The sequence below is a fragment of the Trematomus bernacchii genome, unplaced genomic scaffold (genome assembly GCF_902827165.1).
Source record: "Trematomus bernacchii unplaced genomic scaffold, fTreBer1.1, whole genome shotgun sequence".
In the NCBI taxonomy this organism is placed as follows: Eukaryota; Metazoa; Chordata; class Actinopteri; order Perciformes; family Nototheniidae; genus Trematomus; species Trematomus bernacchii.
Window position 1 is genome coordinate 4,209,463 of NW_022987851.1, and position 13,712 is coordinate 4,223,174.

The following is a 13,712-nucleotide window of genomic DNA, read 5'->3' on the forward strand; positions in this document are numbered from 1 at the left end:
TTATGTGTTACAATGGCGTTAGCAACCAGAAAATGACACCAGTAATAACAAACAGATGAGAATGCTGCGTGGGGTCTGGGTGCCTTGTTGGCGGGACGTTGCGGGGCTCGCTGGTCCGCCCTGTGGGGCTCGAGGAGCGGACAGTGTGAGAGGGATTACTGGTGTTGTGGGGTCTGCGAGACAGCGATACACCGCGGAGCTCAGGTGTCTCGCCGGCACGGCACTTGGTCTATATCCAGCATCCAGGGAAACACAGCGGGAAATCCACCTCACACTGTCCGCTCCGCGAGCCTCGTGGGGCGGACTCCTGAGCTGCTCGGGAGTCCACCCTGGCAGAGGGTGTGCCTATTGTTCTATAGCTGTGTGCCAATTGGTCCATTTGGACGTAGTCACGTCAATAGGCCCCGGAAGAAAACAATGGAAAAAGAAAAATCTCCAACGAGGCGTTCTGGGGCAGCATAGACAGGTATTTTCTGTGTTAGAGTTTTACTCGCTACAGGGTGTACTTTGAGGGTTTGTGACTTTGCAGACCATTTACATGCATAAAAAGCTACATAACACTCAAGGGGACGGGTAATAACCGGAAAAGCATGACATGGGACCTTTAAAAAAAAAATAACATAAAAAATAACCAAACAGATGATGAATAATGGTATTTCAAAAGATAACAAACAACACCAATTTATTAGCAGTCTCAAACCAAAATGCATCAGTATTGCTTAGCATACATGACTCAAACTCTATTAATGACTAGCAAACAGACTGTTTGATAGAAAAGACTGTAAATGTTTGTTCTTATACACTATGAGGAGTAAGCTCAATAGCAGGTGGTACAGAGATCATCAGAATGCTGAGCACTCATTTATAGGTTGTTATAAGCACCCCTTCTGGGATTTAATTAAGCTATATCATCACTTGTGCTCTGAGCTTGTTATTTTCCCACACCATCTCCAGTCTTCAGAAGGTGTAGATTTCCAGTGGAGTGCATGTGTTAGGAAATGCTTCATGAAAAAACAGGGAGGTTTTGTCCACATGACCTTTCTAAAGAGGCCCTATTATGCTTAGGGTTTTCCCTTTCCTTTAGTGTCTTACTGTATATAAGATGTTGTGCATGTAAATGGTCTGCAAAGGCTAACATCCCTGTGTTTCTCTGTGCATAATAGGGCCCCTTTAACTTATACTTCACAATGTTGTGTTTTGTGATCGGATTTGGTCTTTCAGACACACCTGCTGAAACATTTCTGGCTAAGTTGCAATCAAGGACATGGTTGGGTTTTCTAATAACCAAGAAAAACCCTTTTTATATTCTATATATACTCGTGAAATATTCGCAAAGCAGGTTTTTCTCTATCTGTGTAAGGTGCGGCTTTCTTCTTCTTCCTTTCCTTTGTTGGCGCATTGCCATGTTTCTTTGAGCTGTTTAATAGACTGAAACATTTAACACTGGCTTTTCTGGTAGTGCATGCACTGAATCCGGGCAGTTTCCTCTTCCTGCTCAGTGCCAAAGCTCATGGGCAGTGGTAAGATGTTTATCTAAGGAGCAAAAAAGCAGCATTTCTCTTTTTTTCATTGTAGTTTGTAGTGTCTTCTGGAAAGTAAAGCCGTAGAGCTCATTCCTTGCTTCATCCTCACCTTGCTTTGACCCATTTCTTCTGCAGCACCACCATCCTCCACGCCTCAGTCCCTCAGTCCCACATCTTAGAATTAAATGAGCACAGTGGATGGCCAGATTTTACTCCCCCCATGCTGGTTAGATGCCAAAAGGACATTTCCTCTGTCTCTTATTCCCCGGCTTTATAGGAAGCAGTTCAACCTGGCCTGGGGAATGCTTTTTAAAGTGGCCTCGCTGTACCACATGCTTCCTAGCCCTCGAGGAGTAGGGTTTCTGAAGTAGCTCGCTTCTGTTCTGACATTTGTGAATAGAGCATTTATGCAAAGTTATCCCCCTGGGCTGCCTCTTTTGTATACAGTGCGTATCAGTCCACTCACATGGAAGGACTGGGAGTATATACAGTGGATGAATGTTTCCTCTTGTGACAATTGTATGTATCTGCTCTCGTTTTTTTCTCCCATAGGCTTTTACTTTAAAACATAAATCCTGTACTTCACTTTGCTTTATTTAATTTATTGCAAAAGAAAATGAGACAGATGAACTGGTTTATGAGTGTGTTATATAAGGGAGTGAGGTAATACATTATTATGTTGGTAAATACCCCACAGAGATGCACAGACATTTATTTTTTACAGTATAATTGCATATTATGGCTATATGATACGGCTGTCACAATATCAGATTCTCCATACAGAATGATTGTGGCTAAAATAATTAACCAAAACAATATTATCCTGAAAATAATAATAAAATAAAATTTATATTTGATTAAATAAATAATAAAATAAAAGTGTGTAGGGAGGTCGAGAGAGAAACCGTTACCATCATATACAATTATTCAAGAGGCGCAGGATTATTTTTACAATATTGTCCAAGGTGTATCAATAGCATGATGTGATATACACGCTTTATATTTCTTAGCGTTATATATTAAATGAATGAAAGAGCCGTTCAGAAAGCTGGCTAAAGATTGAATATTCATGTCCACATTGTGGGTGCAGGAATGAGTGTTATAACCCGGAAAAGACACTACCATATGCGGTTCCCCTCGTCTCAGAATCAATGGTTTTCTGATTTTTTTTTGGGATAAAACCTGAAATAAGGTCTGTAGTTAACACAAGCTTGTAAGATTTTTTACGTTTTGTCCAACGACATAAAATAAGTCAGTAAATACATAACACCGTGAATATCACAAGCTTCTGGTTGCTAACACGTACATTTACTACGAAACGCCGACACGAGACCACCTTTGGCAAGTGGTGGTGACGTGTGGCCAAACGTGCTAAGTATCATAAATGTGTGTTAGCATTTTTTCGGCAATATACCGAAATCCAATGGGGAAATCCCATTAGCTTTTTGTCCAGGGAGTCCTTGCGATGGTAACTTCAGCCTACTAAAATACGTCATCACTGCACCACTCCGAAGAGATATTTTACATTTTTTTATTTGAAACATGTTGAATTTATTTTTGCAATGGTGAACCTCTGTACATTGCGTTGCTTAATTTTTTCCTCTTCTATAATACCCTGAAAAATGTTATCCAGCTTTTCTGTTAGAGCATGACTTTAATCCCACTATGTGCTGGTTTAAACTGCTTATGTGGAAGAATCACGGCAGTATGTGCGTAACACAATGAGCTGTCATTACAGTCATGCTACAGGCTGGGATCATAGCGGGAGGCAGAGATAGATTGTCTTACACACACACACACACACATTAAAGAATCCGGTTCAACACACCGCTTAGAAACGACGACTAATGACCTAAGTGCATTGTACACAGTGTCTATCAAATGAATTATGGTAGTAGGATCGGATAAGAAAGAAATGAGTCCAATTTTACATGACAGATAATAATTTTGTGCCATTTCCTTACAATATAAACAATGCTTATCCCTAACTATTGCTAGATTATGTAGTACAATAACCCGTATCCTCAAAATCAAATCCCTTCAGCCGCAGAAGTAATGTCATGATTCCAGTATAACAGTCACATCTGCTCCAAGTCGTTCCTCACACACTGAGTCACACACACTTAGTCTTGTCAACGTGATGTCACCATGTCCTCTAGCTTTCCTTTCCTGCAAAAAGAAATAAGAATAGCGTTGCTACGGAGACAGAGCCGGGACGTCGTTTCATCCTTGTGACGTCTCCAGGGCCAGCCGAAGTATCAGCCAATGGCGAGGGGACAAGCGGGCGTTAATAAAAGCAAAGCTGCTATTTTTGGGAACCGGCCGTGGCATTACTCAGCAGAGTGCAGCCCAGTCAGACTGTCACATTCCAACAGTGGGAAGACGAGCTGTTGTGTCTCTGTAATAAAATAAAAAGTGAGGCGACCAGAGAGAATCCTTCCTGCTTCCTGTCGAACCGGATCCCTTCAGGAAGTGTGTGTTCAAGTTATATACGGTCGTGGCTAGTAAAGTGCTCTTTTCATTACAGTGGACTTTACAGAGCGGAGGATTTAGATAAGCCACAGTTAATTAAACTGTAGATTTTCCCCCTCCACATGCTGACTCTTTCCTCCTGAATAAGAGACAGATGGCAGAGGGTATTTATGTAATAGTAAAAAGCCCTTCCTGTAACAGTGCTCATAACTTGATAAGCTCCAGGCTCACGTCACTAATGAACAGACCGACATTTTTCCGATCACATGAACCTGGAGAAGGCAAAAAGCATAGCTAAAGACGGGACTACTGACTGATCTCTGCTGTCATAATCAGTGTCTTTTCTCTAAACAAAGCGGATCCCTCTGGGTCTGGAAAGTGACAAACTGTCATCTTAAAGCTCCAATATAGGGTGAATTTCCACTCTAATGTTGCAAATGCACAGCAGCATCCTGGTACTAGTTGCACATATTTCATTGAGCTCAAATTCAGACTTCTGGAGCTAAAGCGGCATTTTCTATAAGCCTCATTGCAAAAGCAGTGCAATACACAAAAAGTCTCAAAAAACAAAAAGTAAGAGAAAGAAATGAATACCTTCTTCATTAATACTGTATTATTAAACCCTTGTGCATATGTTAACCATAATCTCAAATGACAGAAATTAAATAGGCTTAAAGCTGCATTCACATGACACGCTATTTTCCCTTTGCTAACTGCAGGGTTTAGGGTGTTACAGAGGACTACCTTTCTGGGTCAGCGAGGTCATCCATTGTACAGAGAGTGGTCGTTCCTGTGAGGTTATCAGGTCAGGTCACATCCAGGGTTTGCAGAGCCCTGTGGTGAAAACAGCTAGTTAAGTTTCAATTCTATAACCTCCCCTGCTGGCTATCTTGTTTGGTTGCGCGTTGAAAGGTCAGCGCTAACAGAGGTCAAAGATGAAATCATTTGAACTTTCATCGCAGTGCTCTGTGAACATTTTGAGCAGCACTTTCTCCATAGAAACACAACGGCAACGTCAGCACAGAAACGCTTTAACCATGTATCATGTGAAGGCAGCTTTAGTTGAAAGTTCTTAACTGATTCTCTTGTTGGATAAAAAATTGGTCTCAAGGTAAGGAAACAAGCTACTATCACTTGTTATATATACATATTTACACTCGATGATTGATTTGAGCAAACAGTTAAAGCATTGTTGCTTTAGGGGCTCTATTGAGTGTCTTTTCTTTTTAAATTTCAAGCCTCAATTGAAATGATCTTTTGACCATTGAAGCTTTCACTCTCTTACCCTCAAACTACAATTGGTACAGTACAGCCCTTTTAGCCTTTTCTGTGGTCTCACCTCTGGTCCCCTCATGGTGGTCTTGATAAATAGTTCTTGCAGATATTGCGCTCGAGCTTCACTGCAGGTGAGGGTAATGGGAGGGGGGGGCCTTGTGGGTGAGATAGATTTCCAGTGCCTGTGAGATCAGGTGACTGGTGTTAGGCTGCCGGCCCTGCACAGTCGGTCTCTGCTTAGAAAATACAAGCTCACGTTACCACACTGTTAGTTTCTCCGCTTGGCCTCCAGTCAGATTGTTTTCATACAGAAAATAGAAGCTGGTCGAATGAGCTTTTGGTTTCTCATACGTACTGTATCATGCCACAATGAAAACTCTTGAACAGCTAATGAAATGTCACAATAGCAGAAAAACGTGACATTTCTTTTGCTGAGGCATGATTCAGCCATGTGAAATGAATTCCATTTGGCTTTCTGAAGCGTTATTATAAGCTGCTTCTGCTCCTCAGTCGAGTCACAAGTTTATTCCTTCTCCACCCCCGCATTCTTTGTTAGTTCTTCCTCTAGCTACGCAATTATATAACTACTCAACTTATGTCATGAAGTCGAACTGCAGCAAGTGATGACATAAGTTCAGAAAAGCACTCTGGTACCATTCTAAGATCATGATTATAAGCTTTGCCTCGGTTGTGTTTGGCTGAGTTTAAATGTCTAGATTTCATGATGTGTTAAGCTGAGAATTTGAAAGCTGCAGAGTAGAAAATCCTTAAGGTGCACTGATTCCGTGATAGAAACCGACCATGAGAGAAACCGACTAAGAGATAACAAAAACCAGTTCCTTTTTCAAGATAATGCTCATTAAAAACATCCTACTGTTTACTCCCAGACAGACACACAATTCAACTGTGGAGGGTATACAGATCATCTCTTTGTCACATGTCTGGCTTGCTGGGGGTATAAAGTACAACAGCTGATCAGAAACCGGTTTATTGCCAAGATAGTTTACAAGGAATTTGGTTTAGTGTGTATAGTGCATACAGACACATTAAGAAATGAAATTGTAAGAAAAGGACTGTAGCGGCTAAATCATAAAGAAATCAAACAGAAAATGAACTTCACAATATAGGTTCCACTGAGGCACCAGATAGCGATCACGTCCAGGCAAGAAGTTCCTTTTGTGCAGTTTATTCCAATGATCCAATAATCCAACAGTATAAAGTGTTTAACCAATCCTACCCTTTTTTCCTTTTATGGTGGCATTGCTCGTTTCTTTCCCTGGTAAAAAAAAAAACATTTGCCCATTCTGGCGCACCAATCCCACTTCCACCTGTCAATAAATACCTAAATACCCGAGCCCAAATCACCCTGTGCTAAAAGCTGCCTTCAAAATAAAAGCACAAAAAACTACTTAAATGAACTTTAATTATAACACCAAATAATGATACATTTAATATAAACAGAAACAGCAAGAAAATACATGTTAAAGTATTAAATAATACACCATAAATAACTCCAACAAGGTCCAAAATAGACCTATAATTAACACAATTAAAAAACTATTATAATATAAAGAAATATATAGAAATATATATTAAAGGTCCCATGTCATGCTTTTCCGGTTATTACCCGTCCCCTTGTGTGTTATGTAGCTTTTTCTGCATGTGAACGGTCTGCAGAGTCACAAACCCTCAAAGTACACCCTGTAGCGAGTAAAACTCTAACACAGAAAATACCTGCCTATGCTGCCCCAGAACGCCTCGTTGGAGATTTCTCTTTTTCCATTGTTTTCTTCTTATAGTGTAGTAAGTACAGTGACGTATTGGGTATAGTGACGTAACGTCACATCTTCCTCACACACACACACTCAATCTTTTCTCAGCTGCAGCTCTGCGGATTTCTCAGCCTGAACTCAGCCTGAGACGGCTGTCTAGGCTCGTTCTGAGCACACACACAGACTCACAGCCAGGCTGCAGGTGTGTGTGTGCTCGGGCTCGGTTCAGGCTGGGTTTCGCTGTGTCTCGCTGTCTCGCAGATCCCCCGCAGCAAGCCAGCTCACACTGTCCGCTCCAGCAGCGAGCCCTGCAACGTCCCGCCAACACGGCACCCAGACCCCAATTCAAGATAAAACTGCAAGTGAAGGCACAGACGTAAACATAAGTACAAGACAGGAAATTCAAGTTAAAACCAATCCTACATCAAATCTTTTAGGCTCTTTAATCTTACTGTTCTGTTCACATGTCTTATGGCTCCTGGAATAAAAACCAGACTCTCATATTTAAAAATGTTCACTGTTTAAAAATGGCAAGAAAATGCGTTTTGGGTAGACGACCCTTTATTTCTTCTTGTGTGAATTTAAATACATAAATCTAGTTGTCATGTAGTAACATTATGAGGTAGATTTTCATCTGTATATTCTGTATTTTTGTCTTTCAGAATTCAAAGAGTGCCCAAGGCCTGGTAGGATTAAAGAACCTAGGAAACACAGTAAGTACACTCGTACCACATCTAAGTCGGAAAATGTGTGTGTGGAGCCAAACATCTCATTCTTCACACACCACCTCCTCCTCCTCCTCCTCCGGGTGGTGTTACACTGAGTGCAGTTTGTTGAATCCACACAGGAGGGGTGGTCCAGAGTTTCTATCTACCAGGCAACAGGCAGAAGGACAGCTCTTAAAATGTGTGTGTGTGTGTGTGTGTGTGTGTGTGTGTGTGTGTGTGTGTGTGTGTGTGTGTGTGTGTGTGTGTGTGTGTGTGTGTGTGTGTGTGTGTGTGTGTGTGTGTGTGTGTGTGTGTGTGTGTGTGTGTGTGTGTGTGTGTGTGTGTGTGTGTGTGTGTGTGTGTGTGTGTGTGTGTGTGTGTGTGTGTGTGTGTGTGTGTGTGTGTGTGTGTGTGTGTGTGTGTGTGTGTGTGTGTGTGTGTGTGTGTGTGTGTGTGTGTGTGTGTGTGTGTGTGTGTGTGTGTGTGTGTGTGTGTGTGTGTGTGTGTGTGTGTGTGTGTGTGTGTGTGTGTGTGTGTGTGTGTGTGTGTGTGTGTGTGTGTGTGTGTGTGTGTGTGTGTGTGTTTTAACCTAATCAGAGAGCTCTGGACCAGAGAGGACTCTGTGTCTCTTGATCCTCTCAAACTGCACCGGGCTGACCCTTCTTTCACTTTGTCTAGAAATCCCTGTGTTGTATACATGATATGGGAGACAACAGACGGTTAGCTTAGCTTAAAGGGATAGTGTACCCCAACATCAAAAAATACATATTCATCCGCTTACATGTAGTGATATTTATCAATTTGAATAGTTTTGGGAAGAGTGTTGGAAATAAAGCCTGTAGAAATATACACTGTAATCCCTGTATTTGTACTATACTGTATACTGTATCACCGAGCACAAGCAAGTATGTCTAGTAATTTAATTTAAAAATGTAGTTTGGTAGAAAGAAAATAGTTTCTGCATGAACCTGCTGACAACACCGTCCATCTTGATGTTTTATCTTTACTTATTGGGTTAGATTTCTAGAGATGGACATAAACGTTGAAAAATATAAGTGTTTTTCGATGTATTTCTGGGGACTATAAGCACCACAAGCCAAGGGCCGTTTAGTTTGACTACATTGGAGAAAAGGCACTACAGGTAGGATGAAAAAGATGTAGGTTTGATTTATAGGTGGACTGTCCCTGTTATGAATAAACCAAGGTGGAAAAGCAGCAGCTTTTTTAAAGCAATTTTTATTCTGGTGTTATAAAGGACTAATTCTTTGACTTTAAAGACTGCAAATTGTCTGCAATTGTTTTCCCATTATGCTAAGCTAAACTAAGCTAATCCCGGTTGGCTAAAGCTTCATATTTAGGGTACATTATTATTTAGGGTATATTAGAGTGGTATCAACCTCCTCATCTTACCTTCTGTAAAAAAGTGGTTTTTGGGGTTTTCCCTTCCCTGTAGTGTGTATAGGCTTTTTTGCATGTAAATGGTCTGCAACGGCTACAATCCCAGTGTTCCCTCCAGAGGGAGTGTCTCTCCCACACACTCCCTGAAACGCTCATTGACACTGAAACGCCATCATTGGAGTCCTTTTTACTACCGTAATATAGTAACACTCACGCTTCTATTGGCTAGAGCTCCAACACATTTTATGTGATAGGCTAAGGGGTGGGAAAACTTTAGGCGGTTGACCAATCAGAACAGACTGGGCTCTGGTTTCAGACAGAGGGTGAAAAGTGGTGCTGCAGCACAGGCAGTATGAGAAAAATAAAGAGCTTTCTGAACATTAAAGCACGGAGACATGTCTCAAAAGAGGCACAAAATACACATTTTAACCTGAAAATGAGCATTACATGTCCTCTTTAACTTGCTTGATTCAGCTATGGATAACATTTAAATCAATAAATATATGTTATTGTTTGAACTAGATTGTAAGAATACTGGTGGGTTTTTGCCATCATTTTGTACATAAATGTGTAAGTATCATTATTGAATGGAACTTGATGTTATCAGTCATGGAATCTCACTGTTTTGCTGTTTTTCTTTTCAGTGTTTCATGAACAGTATCCTGCAGTGTCTCAGCAACACACACAGCCTGCGGGACTACTGCCTGCACAACTTGCACCGCAGAGACCTTAACAACAACAGCCGCACCAACACCGCCCTCATGGAAGGTGAGAGACAAGTCACATAGGCCCCCTAGAGGCTGGAACCAGAACCTCCTACAGACCTCACACTCATTACCAGAGATGGGGTCGTTACTAAAAAAAAGTAATATATTACATATTACATATTACTTTTAAAAAAAAGTAATATATTACACTACTTCGTTACTCTCTACATAAAGTAACTCGTTACTTTACTCGTTACTTTACTCGTTACTTTACTCGCAGGGCCGGCCCGCCCCTCCCTACAGGCAGATCACGCAGACTGCTAAAGTTTCAAATGTTCTCTTTAGTTCAGTTTCCATTGTCGCATAAGACTGATCCAGATAGCTCTGACTATGGCTGTCCTCTGTCTCCTGCTATCTGTATTTTGCGCAGTATATCTCTGAACGATGCAATGGTGATTCCACTGTGCAAATGGGCAACATTTCCTCTACTATGAAGGATGCTACAAGCCTGTCCATCTCTGCTTTGGTTACCGGTCCTCCAAATTCTAATTTGTGCTGCTTCGGAGTCGGCGGCGGCGCACTCACAACATCCTCACTCTGGGTTCGGGGGTCCTTAGCTATTAGCTTCACCTTAGCATGTGTTCTTTGCAGGTGTTTGTTGAGGTTTGACGTGGTGTTTACAGCAGTGGATAACAGCTTCTGGCCTGGACACAGTTTGCACCTCACCGTCACATTCCTGTCTATTCTTCGGACGAACTCAAAATAATGGGCATACCTCCACCCCTCGAAAGTTATCGCTGACTCTGCCATGTTTATGCAGCACTGCACGTGGAGATGTGGACGCGCAAGTCGCGCAGATTACGTACATATAAACCTGCGGCGGAAACCCCTCTTGTCTGTCAGTGTGATTATGACTGATTTTATAAAAGTAACGAAGTAACGCGTGTCGGGGCAATGTTAGTAACTGTAGTGTGATTACTGAATTATAAAAGTAACGCGTTACACTACTCCGTTACCGACAAAAGTAATATTATTACAGTAACGCGTTACTTTGTAACGCGTTACACCCAACTCTGCTCATTACCTCTTTACCTCTGCAGTAGATCTGCTTCTATGTCATCTTTTGTAGGCTCTGACAATATGTTCCTTGGCCTTTTAGCAAGGTTTGCATTGTCTTGAATGTTTGGAAAAAGCCTGAATGCACTTTCAACAATGCCTATTTAACACAAAGCTAATATGAACAATATACATACATACTATAGGAGTTATGTACTCTTTAATTCTTGCAATTGCATTTATAATAACAATTTAGATGTGATGATCAATATTTCAATAGTCCGCACATTTTTGGTTTAGGTACCTTTTTTAAACTGCTTGAATTTTACTAAATAAAACAATGGAGCTGTTAACTTGACATGAATACACTGTTATGTAGAATCCGCCGAGTGTGTGAGTCATTTGAGTGTTTGTGTTGTTGCAGAATTTGCCAAGCTGTTACAGACCATGTGGACGTCGTCCAGCAGCGAGGCCGTCAGCCCGTCAGAATTCAAAACGCAGATCCAGAGATATGCTCCCAGATTTGTCGGATACAAGTAAGCTTTGTTACACCCTTCACTCTTAACAATGTTTGTTTTTGTAAATATTTTAGGAGCACCTCCCTCTGTCTCATAATCACACAACTACAAGAGTCTAGAGATATGACAGTAAAATCAGCTGACATTTACATTTCTGACTGAGTGTTTGTGTGTCCTGCAGCCAACAGGATGCTCAGGAGTTCCTGCGTTTCCTCCTGGACGGTCTGCACAACGAGGTCAACAGGGTCACCGTCAGGCCGAGAGGCTCGGTGGAGGACTTTGACCACCTGCCGTAAGTCCTCTGTCCCCCTGGCCTTCACCTGAATGTCATTATACGTTTACAAATGACTACATAGAGACACAACCTGACTACAAAAAAGGCAAAACTCTTCTAATGTAAAACAGCTGCAAGAAAACACAAAGAGAGTCACAAGGACTATGAAAAGGAGCCAAACAACCAAATAGACACAAAATGACAACAACAAAAAAAGGGACAGCAAAACAAAGAAAGATCTGTCACTCCTAAAAAGATACACAAAATGACATCAGAACTCCTCTAATCATCCCACAGAGTGGAAATGTACATTGTTACAGCACAGTGACAGTACATATTAATAAGTAATTACATTCAAATGAAATAAGTGCATATTCACGGTAGAAAAGATTAGTGACAGCATTATAAAATGTAAGTGGAACAAGTAGAAAGTTATGAAGTAGCTGCCAGATAGCGGTAGTAATAGTAAAAGTATAGATAGTACGTTGTTATCTTAGAACATTGATTTTACAGTATTAAGTAGTGCAGATATATGCGTAACGTCCACAAAGAGAAAGAAATTACTACACAATGTAACAGCAGCTGATTTGAACCCAGTGTCAAGTGAACTTCAAAGTTAAATAAGACTTCTAAAGCCAACCCTGTTCCACGTGAAAAAAAAAAAAGACAAACAAAAACAGACTTACTTGTAGTTTTTGGAGCTCCAGTTGACTTCAAAACGACAACGTAGAGACATGAAACGACTACAAAGAGACACAAAAAGACAACAAAAAGGCTAAACAACATCAAAGTCTGTGTATTTCCCCTCTGTAGTAGAAGGGGTGGGGTCTCTTGCGTGTCTTTGCCTAGGGGTCCATTGTATCATAACCGCCCATGATAGCATACAGTTTGTAAACAGGGATTAGACAGAGGCATCATTAGTCATTAAGATTCTTCCTTACGCTCTCAATGAAGACTCATGGGACACTTCACCTCCTTGAGTTGTTTCCTCTGTGGGTCCCAAGTCAGAGTAACGCTCCGACTCTTATTGGATGTGATTATCAGTTATCTAACGCCATGTTTAAGGGTTCATCTCTGTGTACTACCCTCAAAACAAAACCCAGTGCCTTACTATCAAACAAAATGCAGATCCATTTCCAGCTTAAAATCATGTCCCAGGGGGAAGCTGTAATAAAGTAGGTCAGGTCCCTTAGTAGTGTCTGTTTTCTGCTCTGACCCATTTCCTTATGAACTCCTTTTCTGAATCAGAACAGCTGATCAGTGTGTTTCTGACTCTCTTGGCCATCTTCTCAATGACTCTGCACTCATCCAGTTCTCTAACAGACTCCTGTGCTCCATGTTCAGGGACGAAGAGAAAGGGAAGAAGATGTGGAGCAAATATCTGGAGAGAGAAGACAGTAAGATAGTCGGTAAGTAGAAAAGCATCACGATCCATTTTAATTATATTATGATAAAATGTATAAGTGTGTACGTTCAATCTCTTCTATATTTGTAATATTCGTTTTTTGTTTTGTGTTGAGATCAAACACTCAGCATGAAGAAGAACAGAAAAGCCGAATAAAACATACATCTTTTGTCACTGTTTTTCATGCCAGATGTGACAGTGATCAGCATCGTGTGTTTTGCTTTTATCTCTGCAGACGTGTTCGTGGGGCAGCTGAAGAGCTCTCTAACCTGCAGCCACTGCGGGTTCTGTTCCACCGTCTTCGACCCCTTCTGGGATCTCTCTCTACCTATCGCCAAGGTTAGGAAACACACACACACACATACATACACACACACACTGGTGAGCCTTACATAACAAGTCCCAGAAGGTCAGCAGACACATGTCAGCACAATAGGTAGCGCAGAGGTGACCTTTCTTTGTGCTTCTTGTTAGTTAGAGCTGGGCACTATGAAGAAAATCAAATCATCATTTAGTGGTGCAGAAACGATCATTTAGTGGTGCAGAAACGAGTCTTAAACCAGGAAAAAACGTTGTATTTTACCACTTCTGATTCCCTCTTCTCA

General features: G+C 41.3%; 1 protein-coding gene across 5 annotated transcripts in view; it reads left to right on the forward strand.

Moving 5' to 3' along the window:
• usp2a (ubiquitin specific peptidase 2a) overlaps nucleotides 1-13,712 on the forward strand; it is a 51,637-nt gene that overhangs the window by 32,257 nt on the left and 5,668 nt on the right. For all 5 annotated transcript variants that reach the window (XM_034113328.1, XM_034113327.1, XM_034113329.1 and 2 more), the window contains 6 exons: nucleotides 7,705-7,755; nucleotides 9,792-9,915; nucleotides 11,335-11,446; nucleotides 11,610-11,720; nucleotides 13,047-13,111; nucleotides 13,343-13,446. In XM_034113328.1, coding sequence (XP_033969219.1) covers nucleotides 7,705-7,755; nucleotides 9,792-9,915; nucleotides 11,335-11,446; nucleotides 11,610-11,720; nucleotides 13,047-13,111; nucleotides 13,343-13,446 — 567 coding nt within the window. The remainder of the gene's footprint in view (nucleotides 1-7,704; nucleotides 7,756-9,791; nucleotides 9,916-11,334; nucleotides 11,447-11,609; nucleotides 11,721-13,046; nucleotides 13,112-13,342; nucleotides 13,447-13,712) is intronic.